Source organism: Nothobranchius furzeri, chromosome 12 (assembly GCF_043380555.1).
Source record: "Nothobranchius furzeri strain GRZ-AD chromosome 12, NfurGRZ-RIMD1, whole genome shotgun sequence".
NCBI classification, from domain to species: domain Eukaryota; kingdom Metazoa; phylum Chordata; class Actinopteri; order Cyprinodontiformes; family Nothobranchiidae; genus Nothobranchius; species Nothobranchius furzeri.
Genome location: NC_091752.1, coordinates 58269159 through 58284250, shown reverse-complemented (window position 1 = coordinate 58284250; position 15092 = coordinate 58269159). Strand labels below are relative to the sequence as shown.

General features: G+C 39.7%; 1 protein-coding gene across 1 annotated transcript in view; it reads left to right on the top strand.

Annotated features, from left to right (window-relative positions):
- Positions 1 to 15092, top strand: part of LOC107376156 (ras-related protein Rab-26) — a 118698-nt gene that overhangs the window by 38161 nt on the left and 65445 nt on the right. The window contains exons 4-5 of the mRNA XM_054750593.2: positions 61 to 127; positions 11330 to 11382. Of these exons, the coding sequence (XP_054606568.1) occupies positions 61 to 127; positions 11330 to 11382 (120 nt within the window). The remainder of the gene's footprint in view (positions 1 to 60; positions 128 to 11329; positions 11383 to 15092) is intronic.

Sequence of the window (15092 nt, the reverse complement as noted above, 5' to 3'; positions counted from 1 at the left end):
TAGAAAAACCTGAAACTTCTGTCTCTAATTGGGGATTATTTTCATCTCATATTTTTACAGATCTGGGACACAGCTGGACAGGAGCGCTTCCGCAGCGTCACTCATGCATACTATCGTGATGCTCATGGTGAGGCCCTCCTTCTGTATTTCTGATTTTCAAGATTCACTTGAAACAAGCAAGGCAGGCAAGAGGTCATACATGAGGAGGCAGAGATTTGAGTACTTAATAGGTGGGATCGAGATCGAGCTGAGTCTCACCGCACCTCCATCTGGCTTGACCACTCACCTGTCGATATGACACTTTGGCGCTTGGAGCAGCTCGCCTCCTTAAGAAAAACATCCTCCTCCCCTTTTTTCTAAAGGAGGTGAATAGGAAATCCTCCTTCCTGCAGTCATTTTCTGTGTCTGCTCTTCCCCCGAGCTGCGAGTCTGCTCTTTGTGTGTGCTCGAGTGCATGTGCTTGTTAGCGACTCTTTTTTCTGACTGAGAAACTTCGAGAGTGCACGCAGCGGGGTTAGGGGGGTGCTGCCGATCATTTCCTCAGTGCCCAACACATTCTCACTCCCAGCGGGTCAAAAACAAACGCTTGGTCAGCCACCCTCCACGTCAGACTCCTGATGCCAAAAGTGCCCTTTTCTGTTACTTATGTGCAAAAAGGGGTTTTTCCCTTATTTGACTGCAGATACCAATGCAGCGTTACACTGACGTGATGGGATGTCCGCAGCCAGGGCACCAAACAAGCTCATTGTACCTCACCTTAACCTTATCCTCTTATTTAGCCTTCCCCTCACCCCTATCCTAACCTTAACCATCTTGCTAGCGAACACGTTAGTGATGTGTCGATCGCTGTAAAAGCCGGCTCTGTGAAGTGAACGGTGGGAGCCGCCTCGTGATTGGTCGAGTTTGGACCGAGCCAACGTGAGGGGGAGGTTTCAACTATCACGGTGGAGGTTAAAAGTAGAGGGTATGTGTAACCTCCCCCTCGCCAGATGGTATGTTCTAACGTTCCCCCTTGGGCGGCAAATACGAAAATTGACAGTCAGACTCTGTGTCAGAGTCAGAATGCAGGGGAAACAAACGCTTGATCGCAGTGAGAGTAACGTTTTAGGTAGCAAGAGGGTTAAGGTTAGGATGAGGGACAGGGGAAGGTTATAAATAGTGAAACGTTAAGGTTTTGGTGCGGTTAAATGAGCTGGTTCGGTGCCGCATCAGCGGATATCTAATCACGTCAGTTTTACGCTGCATTGGGATCTGCAGTTAAAAAAGGGAAAAAAACCCTTTTCGCACATAAGTAACGAAAATGGGCACTTTTGGCGTCTGGGGTCTGACGTGGAGGGTGGCTGACCAAGCGTTTGTTTCCGACACAGGGTATGAGAATGTGTTGCAGTGCCACTCTCTCGGTCCTCCAGGCAACACCTTTTTACCAGGTTTTTTTCTAACTGGAAGTCTGGTTGAAATAAGTCTCCACCCATGCCTTGACTCCCATTTTAACCCACCTTGCCTGCTGGTGGTGGTTGGAGGCAGGGGTGGAATGGACTATCTGGCATTCTGGCTCTGTCCAGGTGGGCCACTTGCCCAGCTTGGGTCAATGCAATGTCCCCCACCTGCCCTCGCATTCAGCAGATCAGAGACAAGTCTGAGAGCTGCACACTCAACTCCCACCACACACACACACACACACACACACACACACACACACACACAAACACTTTGAGCAGAATAGGGACAAGTCAGTGAGCTGCAGGCTTAGATTAGCAGTCAGTCTGCAGGCCTTAAAAGGTGCCATGTCTAATAGGCATTGTCTATGTTGTTCCTTATGTGTTAACTGTTCTGAAAATGGGGAGTTGAGTTGACTGCTACATGAAAACAATCAATAAAAACTTTGATATTTAAAAGCTCAGACAGACTGCTCGAATAAGGATGTGTATTTATTTAAACCCATGGGAATTTAATTCAAATTGTAATTAATATTGTAATTGCCTTTTCTCTATAATTCTTTGCCGTGACTTTCAGTATCAATTGACAATCAATGACTAAATAAGTTTGATTTAAAAGGTTATTTGTGGCTCTTTCTCAAGGTTTACGGCTCTCACAATGAAGGACAGAACATTTGGGATTTAGGGACTATTTGATGATGCGTAATTACATCTAGTGCATGTGTGTGTGTGTGTGTGTGTGTGTGTGTGTGTGTGTGTGTGTGTGTGTGTGTGTGTGTGTGTGTGTGTGTGTGTGTGTGTGTGTGTGTGTGTGTGTGCTCAATCAGATGTTACCGACATCACCAAAGCTCTGACTTGCTCTTCTGGTGTCCTTTTATGTTTCTGATGATAGAGTTAGAAACATGTATGGCGAATGAGCTTTAGTCAGAATTTATGGAAGCTAGAATTATGTTTTCTTAATATTTGAAGTTTTTCAGACAGATTCAATTCAAAGTTTATTGCAGTATTTGCTGTTTCATTGAAACTTTGGATCATTTTAGCCTCAAATGACTCAAAATCTGCAAAAGCAACTGGAGCGATTGCAAAAACTAAAGGATTTTACACAAGATGGTGAGGATGCAATGTGTGGAAACTTTATCAGTTTGTTGAATCAACATCACAGCAAATGTCAGCTCTATCGATGCATCGGGGTAAGTATCTTCGACAACATCCAGCGACACGGTCAGAACTCTCTCTCATACAGGAGCTCCAAACAGCGTTCTCATAATTTGCTCCAAAAAAGCCAAATTTTCTTGTAATCTTTTAAAATTTGGAGAGTGGATCTATCTGAGCACCTGGGAGTGATTCAGTTAACCCGGCGTGGTTCCATCCGCCTGGCCCGGCAGCGCCGAACCCGGCGTGATTACACCGGCCCAGCCCAGCGGTACCGAGCCCGGCGCGGTTCCATCGGCCCAGCCCAGCAGCGCCAAACCCGGCATAGTTCCGGCGATGGGCTCTAGCAACATCGACTCCGGAGGGGTCCTGCAGAGCCAGGCCCAACAACATTCATTGCGTCGCGGTGAGCACGGGACCAGAGGACGACAGTTGCAGATGAGTGGAAGAGATGCCAGGAGGAAGAGCCGGTGGACGAGGTAAAGAAATGGCCACAGAAGACCTGGAGGAGATCAAACGACCTCTGAACTTTATGTCAGGTGAACTGTCAAAAGTAACATCACAGCAGGATCGGTTATTGAGACTGATGGAGGAGGTGAAAGTGCTTAAAATACTGTTAACTGAAAAAGATAAGAAGATTTCGGCCTTAGAGCAAAGAGTTGATGAACTTGAACAATGTACAAGACGAGAGGATTTGGCGATAACGGGACTAGAAACCTGACACAGAAGCTACGCAAAAGCAGTAGCAAGTCACGACGCAGCAGAAGAGGCTTCAGACAAAGGACTTGAGACACTAGAACAGCAAGTTGTTACTTTTCTGCACAGTAAGTAAGAACATAACTATTCAAAGAGATGCTATTTCAATATGTCATGCACTGCCTAAAAATGTTGAGAAAGCTAAACCGACTATTGTTGTAAGGTTTACCTGCAGAAAACAAAGAAACAGCGTTATGTTACAAGCAAACAAGCTAAGAGGCACCAATGTGTACATAAATGAACAATTAACCAAAAAAATGGGACAATAGCTAGAGAGGCACGGATGCTAAAAAAGCAGAAAAAAGTTGTAGCTACATGGACAAGGAACGGGAGTGTATGGATCAGAGAACAAGAAGGGTCACCGGCTAAGATAATAAAGGAGCTGGGAGAACTGGAAACATTTAATAAACAGTGAAAGTTGGAAGAGGGACGTAGAATCAAGTAAAATCTCATATAGCATCACATAAATGAAATACAAGTAAACCACAACACAATCATATACTAAGTGATTCAGTTTTGACAGAAGGTACACTCTCGATCATTCTCTTCAATAGTAGAAGTTTGTATTGCAATTACTCTAAAATATTGGATTATTTAACACAAAATAAAAAACCCTTTCAAATCATTGCTATAACAGAAACATGGTTAAAAGAAGGAGATGAGGAGGAGGTACAAATAGAGGGGTATGAAATGTACTTTATGAATCGGAATAATAAAAGAGGAGGTGGTGTTGCACTGTATGTATGTCACAATTTAAAAAGTAAAGTCATTCATAACATGTCAACAGCCATCCAAGATGTAATGGAAATGATCACTATTGAAATAATCTCTGAAAAGACAAAAAACATAATAATAAGTTGTATCTATAGAGCACCTGGATCTTGTGTAGAATCGTGTACAAGTACAGTTACTGAGATGTTGAGTGGAATTTGTAACAAGGATGTGTTTCTCTGTGGGGACTTTAATGTTGATATGGAAAATGTAAACAATTCAAAGACAGCAAACAACTTCATAAATTCAATGTATCTACTGGGTCTGTTTCCACTGATAACCAAACCAACAAGAATTGACGCGCGTAGCTCAACAATTATAGATAATATATTTACTAATGCTTCAGAAGGGATAGAGAGAAGTGGAATAGTGATGACTGATATCAGTGATCATCTGCCAATTTTCACAGTCTATAAAAATCACCAGATCAAAAATCAACAGAAAATGGAAAAACTTATAAGGGATAGGCCACAAAACGCTATAGATGCACTAAAAAGAGATCTGGAACAACAAAACTGGGATGAAGTATATGTTGATGATGTAAACTTGGCCTACAATTCTTTTATAGGAATATTATGTAGTCAATATGACAAAAACTGTAAAACAAAAACTAACAAAAAGATGGAGGATGAACAAACCATGGATGACAAAAGGGCTAATGAATGCCTGTAAGAAAGAATACATTATACAGATGTTTTTTTTAACTAAGAACAAGTGAAGCAGAAAGGAAATACAAAAATATAAGAATAAATTAGTTTCTATAATCAAAAGACAAAAAAAGGATTATTATTGTCATGACTTCCTATCCTTCACCCTCCTCTGCCTCTTCATTCAGCTCACCTGGTCGCCTCACCAAGCTCCCGCCAAGCCCTGTTTTCCCTAGCAACCTCAGTCAGCATCACAATCAACTCCATTCATCTCACCTGTTCCTGTAATTCGCTTCATCCACTTCACCTGCTCCTGACTCCTCAGCTCATCTCACACACCTGCTTCCCCTGCTATAAAAGAACCATCCTGCTATCCAGTCTCTGCCAGATTATTGAAAACTTTATGCCAGTAAATTCTCCAGCCATCCACCCTGCCTGATCTCTGCCTCCGGACCTTGTTTTTCTCCTGACCCCTGCCTTGTACTCTGCCTGCCCTTTTGACCTTCGCCTGTCTCTGACTCTGTCTCCAGCCTCGCCCATCTGGTAACTCCACCAAAAATAAAAGACTTTTTTTATTATATATATATATATATATATATATATATACTTTAACTGTTTGGCGTCATTACGGGTCTTCTGAGTTCTGATCATGACAATTGTAGCAATTTATTAGAAAAAAACAAAAATAATATTAGAGCAACTTGGGGAATAATGTCATAAAAGAAATAAAATAGCTTCAACTGTTCCAAATTATTTTGAAAACGGACAATCTGAAATTAGTGAAACCGGTAAAATAGTAAATGAATTTAACTTTTTTTTTTTTACTAATGTGGGTCCTGACTTGGCAAAAAACATTCCTAAAAGAACTAATTATAGTATAGGAGAGAATATCAAAAGCAATAAAAACAGTATATATTTAAGTCCAGTAACTAGTGATGAAATAAGAAATATTATCAATAAATGCATCAATAGTACTGACTGTGATGGTTTATACATAACATTTATAAAAAATAGAATGTATTATTCATCCATTGACTTACGTAATTTATCTTTTGCAACAGAGACAATTCCTAACAGGATGAAAATTGCAAAAGTCATACCACTTCATAAAAGTGGAGACAAACATATTTTCCAATTATAGACCAATATCTTGTCACAATTCTCAAAAATATTAGAAAAATTATATTGCTGGATTGGACCGATTCCTGATCAAAGAGATATTAAATGAGTCAGTATGGTTTTAGAACAAATCATTCAACATCCATGGCATTAATGGAATAAACAGAAGAAATATCAGAAGCCATTGACAAAAAAACTCATCTCATAAGTATCTTTATTGATTGAAATAAAGCATTCAATACAGTGGATCATAAAATTCTTATTAAAAAACTTATGGCCCTAAAATGGATAATTTCTTACAGATGGGCAGCAATATGTTTAAATAAACAACACAAAATCACATATAAATAACATTACTTGTGGTGTACTACAAGGGTCGGTATTGGGCCCTAAACTATTTATCATTTATATAAATGACATTGTTGAGGTATCCAATATATTAAAATACACCTTATTTGCAGATGATACAACTTTTTTATTATTCAGGAGATAATGTTGAGCAGATAGAAGTGATACAGAGATGAAAAAAAGTTCAACTATGGTTTGATGGGATCAAACGATCATTAAACAGTGACAAATCATGTTTTATGATATTTAGTAATACATATTCAAATGATGGCAACAGATGAGATTATCTCTGTGTGATGAATCATATCTACAACTTAATGTAATTAAAACAAAAGATATGATAATCGATTTTAGAAGAAAGCCACAACAACAGCATGATCTTTCCATAATCAAAGGTCAAACTATTGAGCGAAATCATATAAATATCTGGGGACAATTACTGATAGGGAGCTGAATTTTGAGGAAAACTGTGATGCTGTGGGTAAGAAAGGCCAGCAGCATTTGTACTGCCTTAGAAAACTGGCCTCATTGCATGTGGATAGGACTATAATGTCCATGTTTTATTGTTCTTTTATTGAAAGTGTTTTATCCTTTTCCTTAGCCTCATGGCTTGGCCAGGCCAATCTTAAACAAAAGGAAACGCTGAACAGGATAGTAAAGTGGTCGGGTCGTCTGCTTGGAAAACAAGTGAAAAGTGTGGCACAACTGTACAGTGGGCAGGTAGACAGAATTGCCAAAGCTATTGTTAGGGACATGGGCCACCCACTGAATGCCCAGTTTACTCTCCTGCCATCAGGACGGAGATTTATTCTGCCCAAGTGCAGGACCAAGAGGTATAAAAGGAGCTTTATTCCTGAGGCAGTAACGATTCTCAATAAGAAATGAGTCTGGTGTGGCTATTTTATTTTTATTCATGTATTGTTTTTATACTTTTTATTGATGTGGTGTTTTCGTGACTGTGTGTAACCTGGGCGCTAATTCTCATGTCACATGGCAAATCAAATTTACCTGCAGGTATTAATAAAGTTACATTGACCTTGAGATTAATAAGAGCTAAAGAAGTCAAGTATCTGGGAGTCATCATTGATGATAAAATGTCTTGGAAATTGCATTTAAACAGTGTCAAAACTAACATATCTAAAACAATTGCAATGTTACATAGAGCAAAAGGGTTGCTTGATAATAATTCACTATTTGTTATATAACTCACTGATCATACCGTACCTGAACTACTGCATTGAAATCTGGGGAACAACATATAAAACTTACACAAATTCCATTTACATCTTGCAGAAAAAAGCAATAAGAATAATCATAAGGAGCAACTACAGAGATCCGTCCAATCTATTATTTATAAAATTAATAACACTAAAATTCTATGATCTGGTGGACTACAATATTTTAAAATGTATGTTTAATGCAAACAAAAGGTATGTACCTGCAGGATTTATCAAAAGATTTTCAAAAAGACATAGCAAATATGATTTAAAGGGACATGAATTATTTAACATACCTAGACATCGGATACTCGTACAGGAAGATTGTGTGTCCATATATGGAGTTAAATTGTGGAATAAATTAAATACTGATATCAAGAATGCAAAAACAATATTGACTTTCAAAAAAAGAGATAAAAAATGAAATGATTAACTTATATAGATCTGTTACATAAATGTGTGAGGGGAGGGGGGTTGGGGGGGATGAAAAATAAGGGGGAAAGGAAACAAGTCTATGTATGCATATGTGTATATTTGTATGTATATAGGTCTATAACTTTATGCTTCTTTCTGTGTAACTTGTTTTCTCTATTCTTTTCAATTCATGGGTTGAGGTTGTGTCGGCCAACCAGTCCAGAAACTATATTGTTCAAATTTTTTAAGAATCATATGATCATTTCATTTGTATTAATGCTATTTTAGTTAAAAGGGGCAGACAACATAAGTTTTTCTTCTTTCTGTCCCCTTTTTCATTTTGGCTTGTAGCAATTTAGTTCTGTATTTTTATTTTAATGTCAATAAATGAAAGTAAAATAAAATAAATAAAAATAAATCTGTTAGTCTGAGGAGAAAGCGTTATTTTAGTGATAAAAGAGATCTACAGCCTGGATTTGTCTGAAGTTGGCCAAAGTCAACCATGGTGTTTAGAGACTTGTGTCTGAAACTTCAGGACTGAAACATCTGAGAACCGAGGCAGGACTTTCATTACTGATGTTGTTCAGGACGTCCACTCATCCTACTCAGGTCTTTTTTAAATGCTGATGGCTTTCCTTCCTGTCTGCTTTAAGAGCTGAACTGATCCAATAAAATCCACTTCAGGTGATGGCGGTGCACTTTGCCATGTGAGAGAGCGGAGACAGTCATTGGGAATTTCATTAGTGGGAAAAACTCCGTTATCTTTTTTCTGTCTTCATTTAATCCACACAGAGCAGAAACTCAAAGAATTACAAAAGAGAATACTTGGCTGAATAAAAATATTGAAATGTTAGGATTTGCTTTTGGCAAAAACATAAAAATAAGATTTCATTGCATACATAAAAATTTGAGATTGCTGTTTTATTCTGATTATAATTGTCTAAATGATCAAATTCAATAAATTGTAAATTGCAAGGTCCTCAGATATTATTCATTAGTGCTGCGTCTATTTCACTCATTGATCAACTTCTCATTGATCATTTCAATAAATCATATTAAATATTGTTTCTGTTTATTCTGTTTCATTCCCTAAAATATGGTTTCACATTTGGATATGAATCATGTTATTTTTTATTTTGCTTACAAACAACAAACTTCACTAATCATAATACAAGAACATTGTTTTTCCAACTTGCAGATTTTAAAGTGAAACAGACCAAAGTAATCAAGTCTAACAGGCTGATCCAACCCAAGGATCAAATCAAGTCATGTTATACTTTACACATTCATGTAAACAACAGTGATTTAACGTAGTGGCCAGTACAAAGTGTGAAGCCACATATTTGTGTGAAAATGTCATTTTTTTTTTAATTCTTGGTGTTTTTAAACAGAGACAGAGGACCAGAGTGGTGAACACCACAGGGATGAAAAAGATAAATTATACAAACAACATAAATGAAAATTACAGAAAATTACGAAGCAGCAAACTGTTTCAGTTCAACAAAATTCTCCTTTTTCCTGGACGGGGAAATCCGAGCAGAGCTGGATTTCCATAGATTTTATCTTTGTTCTTCCAGATGCTGAGGTGCAATAAAATGAGTGACACCGCTTTTATAGCTGGTTAGAGTTTAATACCTATACTTTATTTTTCATTGTTTGATTTTATCTCCTTCCAAATGACCATTTGAAAAATGAACAAAATCTGGGAAAAACTAATCATAAAAATACAATTTACCAGATAAAAACACTAGTAATGTCACGGTCTGGGTACTGCTCTGTCTGTTTTTTCCTGAGTTTCTTCCCTGCAGGTGGGTGTGGCTGAGACTCGCCAGCTGTCTGGCACCTTCATAACGGCAACGGAGTAATTAAGGAGCAGCGTGACTCTTCTCCACGTTGGTTGATTACAGTTTGGGTAGATCTGAGCACCAGGCCTGCACTTCTGTCAAACAATCCGCCTGTTTGAGTGTTAACCCATTTGCCGTCTGCTCTGGTCTCCGTCTGCTTCATCTACTCCTATGACAATAACTCTGGATCTTCACACCACATCTCACTGCCCTCCTCTGGTCGCCCGCTCTCAGTCCCCCACCTGCCGCTACCTCCAGGAACATCCACTCACCCAGACCTGACTCCCCTCCCCCCTGCTTCCCTTCATCCTGAAGAACGTAAGCCTCAGAGACTGTTCATATCCTCCTGCCATCTGCCCTCACAAACTTCTCAGCATACTCTCTCTCTTCTCTTCTCTAGATCCCGTCCCGCCGAGCACCCGTCCTCCGAATCAGCCGTTATTCCTGCTTCTTTGCAGCGCCCTGAGTTCATGTTTATTCTCTCTATTTTAATAAATCTTATTTATCTTACCTTCCGTTGTCTTTGGTGATTCTGTATGTCATGGGTCAATCACCTGGTACCCAACATGACTAGTAATTTACAAAAGGAGAAAAAATGCTAAGTATTCATACATTTCTTTATAGTTTTCCCACTTTAGTTCCCTCATCTGAAATTTGCTCATCTTTGTTTTAGTGTCTCACAGAGTTGTGGACTTGAGTCACATGACTTGGACTCGAGTCAGACTTGAGTCATTATTCTAATGACTTCTGACATGACTTGATAAAATTTTAAGACTTACAATTTGACTCGGACTTGAACGCCAATGACTTGCGACTTGAATCAACTTGCATCTTTTGACTTAATGACTTGAGGATATTTGATATTTTAGCACAAAAGTGGCACAACATGGAAACCATCAATCATTCTTGGTTCTGGGTGTGATTTTCTGCTAAATGCAGCAGCACTTGGTTTATAATCTGTTTTAGTTGGACTTTCTGTTTCAGCAAATAAATGAAGCTTTAAGAAGCTTTATTTCTGGAATTTATTGTCATTTAATTGAAGTTGGTCAGATGACTTGATTTTGACTTAAATTCAAAGTTAAGGACTTGACTTGGACTTCCACATTATTGACTTTGGACTCGACTTGGACTTGGTTGTCTTTGACTTGGACTTGACTCGAGGCTTGCCTGGAAAGACTTGTGACTTACGACTTAAAGCAGTCACTTGGTCACACCTCCGGTGTCTCATCAGTTTAGCGTGATCCACCTATTTTTGTTTTGCTTTTTGACTCATTACCTTCCATTATACCAACGTCAGCTAAAGTCCCACCGTTCTATTAGACGCTTTTTCAAATACTAACTCTTATCATGAAAAAAACAGAACATTAAAAAGCTCTTTTTGCTTTTTGACAGCTGAATGCATCCTTTCTCAAAGGAAGTGGTTTTACTGCAGACAAACAGAAATTAATGCATCTTTATCCTGAACCACTGAGTGATGATAAATAGAAAGTTCACCTGAGAATTTTTACCAAACAAAATTAGCAGTCCATCTAGTGGTCCAAAACAATAGTTGTGCTTGGAACTGGTTTTAGACATCAAGGTTAAACTCTTCAAAGTAATTAATTTTCCTTTTCTCGTTGTTCCAGCTCTTCTTCTGCTGTATGACGTCACCAACAAATCATCCTTCGACAACATCCAGGTTGGTCACTTGTTTTTGCTCTCTGAGGCTCTGATTTGTCTGAATCTTTTGGGATTTTATCGAGCTCTTCCCACTCATTTGTTACTTTGACAGACATTGTTCTTCCATCAGCATGGGCCCAAATCTCCCCCATTACCTAGTGAGTCTTTTCTGTTCACAAAATCTGCTGACATGAAACAGTCTGACAGATTGACGTTCAGTTAATAATGGGGGACCTTCATTGTTAAACTCAGGAAAATTAATGAAAAATAAAAGACAAGCCTGAAAACAAAAGCCATGAAAGATAACGGCACACGCCTTTAGTACAAACACTGTTCTCTTGTTGGACTGAAAGAATTAGGAGGAATTGGACTTTACTGATCACCGTCCACCGGGCTGTAGAGCCCAGTAAAGGAGAAAAACCACGTCTAACTGAGACGTAACATTTACACTCATAGTTCAAACCCCAAAGACGGTACATTTCTGAAGAAAAATCTGACTTTTCTTTTAAATCGTTTACATCATTCTTTATCGCTCATTTTTTAGAGTAAAAATGTTGTTAGTAAATTGGTTGAGTTGTGCTTAATGAGCCCTTAGGAAGATTGGCTTCTGCACTTGTCCACAAAGCTTCTGAGAAGCCGACTTAAATTCTGGTATTAGCATGCAGGAGAATGATCATTACCAAACACCAGCATTTCTGTCTTCACTGTCCATCATTGTGGCCACAAACAAAAGTGGTCATATGCAAATTCAGCCAAAAAGCTTCAAGGAGAGTATTTGCTGCACTGAAACAAAGTGAATTCATTAGTGTCTAATCACCTTGATAGCAGAAAAGAAATGTCACATTTTCATCCTGGAGTTTAAGCTGATAAACTTAATTTTATAATTCCTGAAAGAGTAGATCACAGCCTGTTGGGATCCATCGTGTTTTGTCTTCCTCCATTGTGCTCGATCCCGGTGCTCCTCAAAGATGTGCACTGAGCCCCCTCTAAACTAGGGTTGAACGATCTATTGTTTTTGGACCGAAATTGCGATTTCAAACAGTACGATCACATGACCGTCAAAGCTGCGGTTTTAGCGGTTTTGACTGATCCAGGATCAGTTGTGTAACTATTTTTCACATTTGGGGTTTTCCCCCTGTGTTATGGCGGCGGCAAAAGCCAGCGCGGGGGAGGGGGGTGGGCTGTACCATCCAGAGCCGAGCCCAGCTCCACTGCTGACAGAGCTGCATGTTCAGGTTATTTTCCCTGTTTTATGTTTCCACACACAGCACTGCTAGAGCCGATAATAATGGCACCGTAGGTGAGCCCGGGACAGAGAGAGAGAACGTAGTTGAGTTAAGCCTGATTTATGCTTCTCCGTCTGTGTCAGTGCGGAGACACGCAACGCCATTATCCGTCCTTGCGTAGGGCTCCGGCAGGCACGCAAGTACGTACGGAGTCGAGCCCACTTTTTTAAACATCCGTCAAACGAGACGGATTACGCAAGCTCGTGATTGGTCAGGACGCCGCTGTTGTTTACAGCGCCGCCACTGCAAAGAGAGCCGAAGATAACTAGCAGCAGACACGGAGAAGCTTGAAGAATACCTCGCGAAAAAACTCTAAAAACATGAACGTTTAATTCCCCTTTGACTGGAGGAGTGAAAAGATGCGCAGCAAGTGTTTTATTTGTGGACAGAAATGACAGGAAACGTGGGTTTAGAGGTGGGGAGCGCATGAAGTGGTGGGAGAATGAGAGACAAATATGTCTGTGTTAAAAGTCTCTTATACACACAAAAAACACAATATAAACACACTATCTTGGACCGATACATGACAGGATACCACAGAACAGCGCTACGCCCTCTGGTGTCCTGCCGGGGAATTGCTTTGCAACACTCCCCAGGAGACGGAGAAGTATGAGAGCAAAACGCTTCCGTCAATCCGTGCGTGTCTGTCTCTTGCGGAGCTGATGGAGAAGCATAAACCAGGCTTAAGGGAGCGAGAGAGACTCCTCTCACATCAGAGCAGGTTCAGGCTGATTTCTAAAGCTTGGTTTATGCATCATCAGCACGAGTGCGGAGTCGCACACTTTAGTTGACTTGAAAGCTCAACTTCTCTTATAAAAAATGGTTTGAATGTTTCTGATGGCACATGTTAAATCAAACAAGCTAAGGTGTCAGAATGCGTGCGTCTCTCTCACGGAACTGACATTTTAGTGAGGAAAAACTATCAGACGGCTTCGAAAAACGTGCAGCCACTCTGCCTTGATGATGCAGGGAAAACTGTGCATTTTTTTATTTAAAACATTTAAAAGCTATTTCTACCTACAGATTTTCTCCATGCATTTTTGGAGTAGAACATGTTTTTATAAAGCTCCTCTCTAGATAAAAAGCACAAGTTGCTTCACAAACACATAAAAAAAAGATAATAATGGGAGAAAATATTAATAGCTTTAACAGTTTTTATTGTATGATTAAACGGTAAATATTAATGTGAATGATTTGTTGTACTAGATTAGAATCTAGACCATCTATTCACTTAATCAACAGGATGACTTGGCAGGCTAATGTTGGACCTTTGTTTGCAGAAAATCATGAATTGAACCAAAATCGCAATTTCTGCTAGAAACATTGCAATTGAATCTTTTCCTCAAATCGTACAGCCCTACTGTAAACATTGCTCTCTAATGAGAGTTCTGTTTGGCAGTCACATACTGTGGCTGTTGATTTGATCTCCAACAATGAGTCTAAGTAGGAGAGAGGAAGGAGAACTTGCTGATTGATGCACAGCAAACGGCCTAATAATCAATGTTAATAGCATCACAGAACTGCTGCATGAGCCACATCATTTCCTTGAATCTAAAAAATGTGAAAATAGCTTCATTTTAATGAAAGAGGAAAAAATAAACTATTCTTGTTCTCAACGGCACAGGCTAAACAGAACAATCTTTTCACAATCCAGCACCTCTAAATGTCCGATAATCACCGGTTAAGGCCGGACCGTTTTCCTGTGTTGCTGCCCTTCGTGGCTCTGTAATTGCTGCCATAGTGGTTAAAGTTGTTCCAGTCTTTGCTGTTTTCCTCTGAGTGAACTATACAGCTCAAAGAGAAGCAATTTTCAGCTGCTTTATTTGACATTGTACACAACTGCTTTTTTAGTGCACCACAGGGCTCTAATTGAGGTGGAGGCTTTTTGGTACCAGCCTGTGTGGGGAAATACGATGCATGAGCCTTGAGTGATCACTGGAGCAGGAAAGGTGCTTCTCAAGTATAGATGTGAGCAAAAATCCAAACAGAAGAGAGACAACAACCAAAGCACAGAAAAGAACACAAATATGTTGGGCAGCACCACAGGGGAGGATGAGTAACAAACTGTCAACCATCTGACACACAGTTTTCTGCTCTTTCTGTGGTAGCCGAGTAGCTGGGGTGGTATTTCTCTTCAAGCTCCATGCAGTACTGGGGGCTTTATTGTTTCTGTGTGAAAAGTCTATCTGAATCAGTGCAGATAATAAGGCTTATTCTGACATCCCAGGATATCCTTCAGCCCTGAAACATCTTCAAAGACTCAACAAACCTCCACAGGAAAACCCCCAGACAGCACATCAACCAGACGCCCAATCCAGCTTAAATGACTGAATGTTACCAGTGGTGGATCTAGACAGAAAATGTTTAACAGCAAACGTGTGGCATGAGATTCCAGATGGGGGGATTTATTACCACACAAAAACTCTACTGTCAAAGTCTGAGG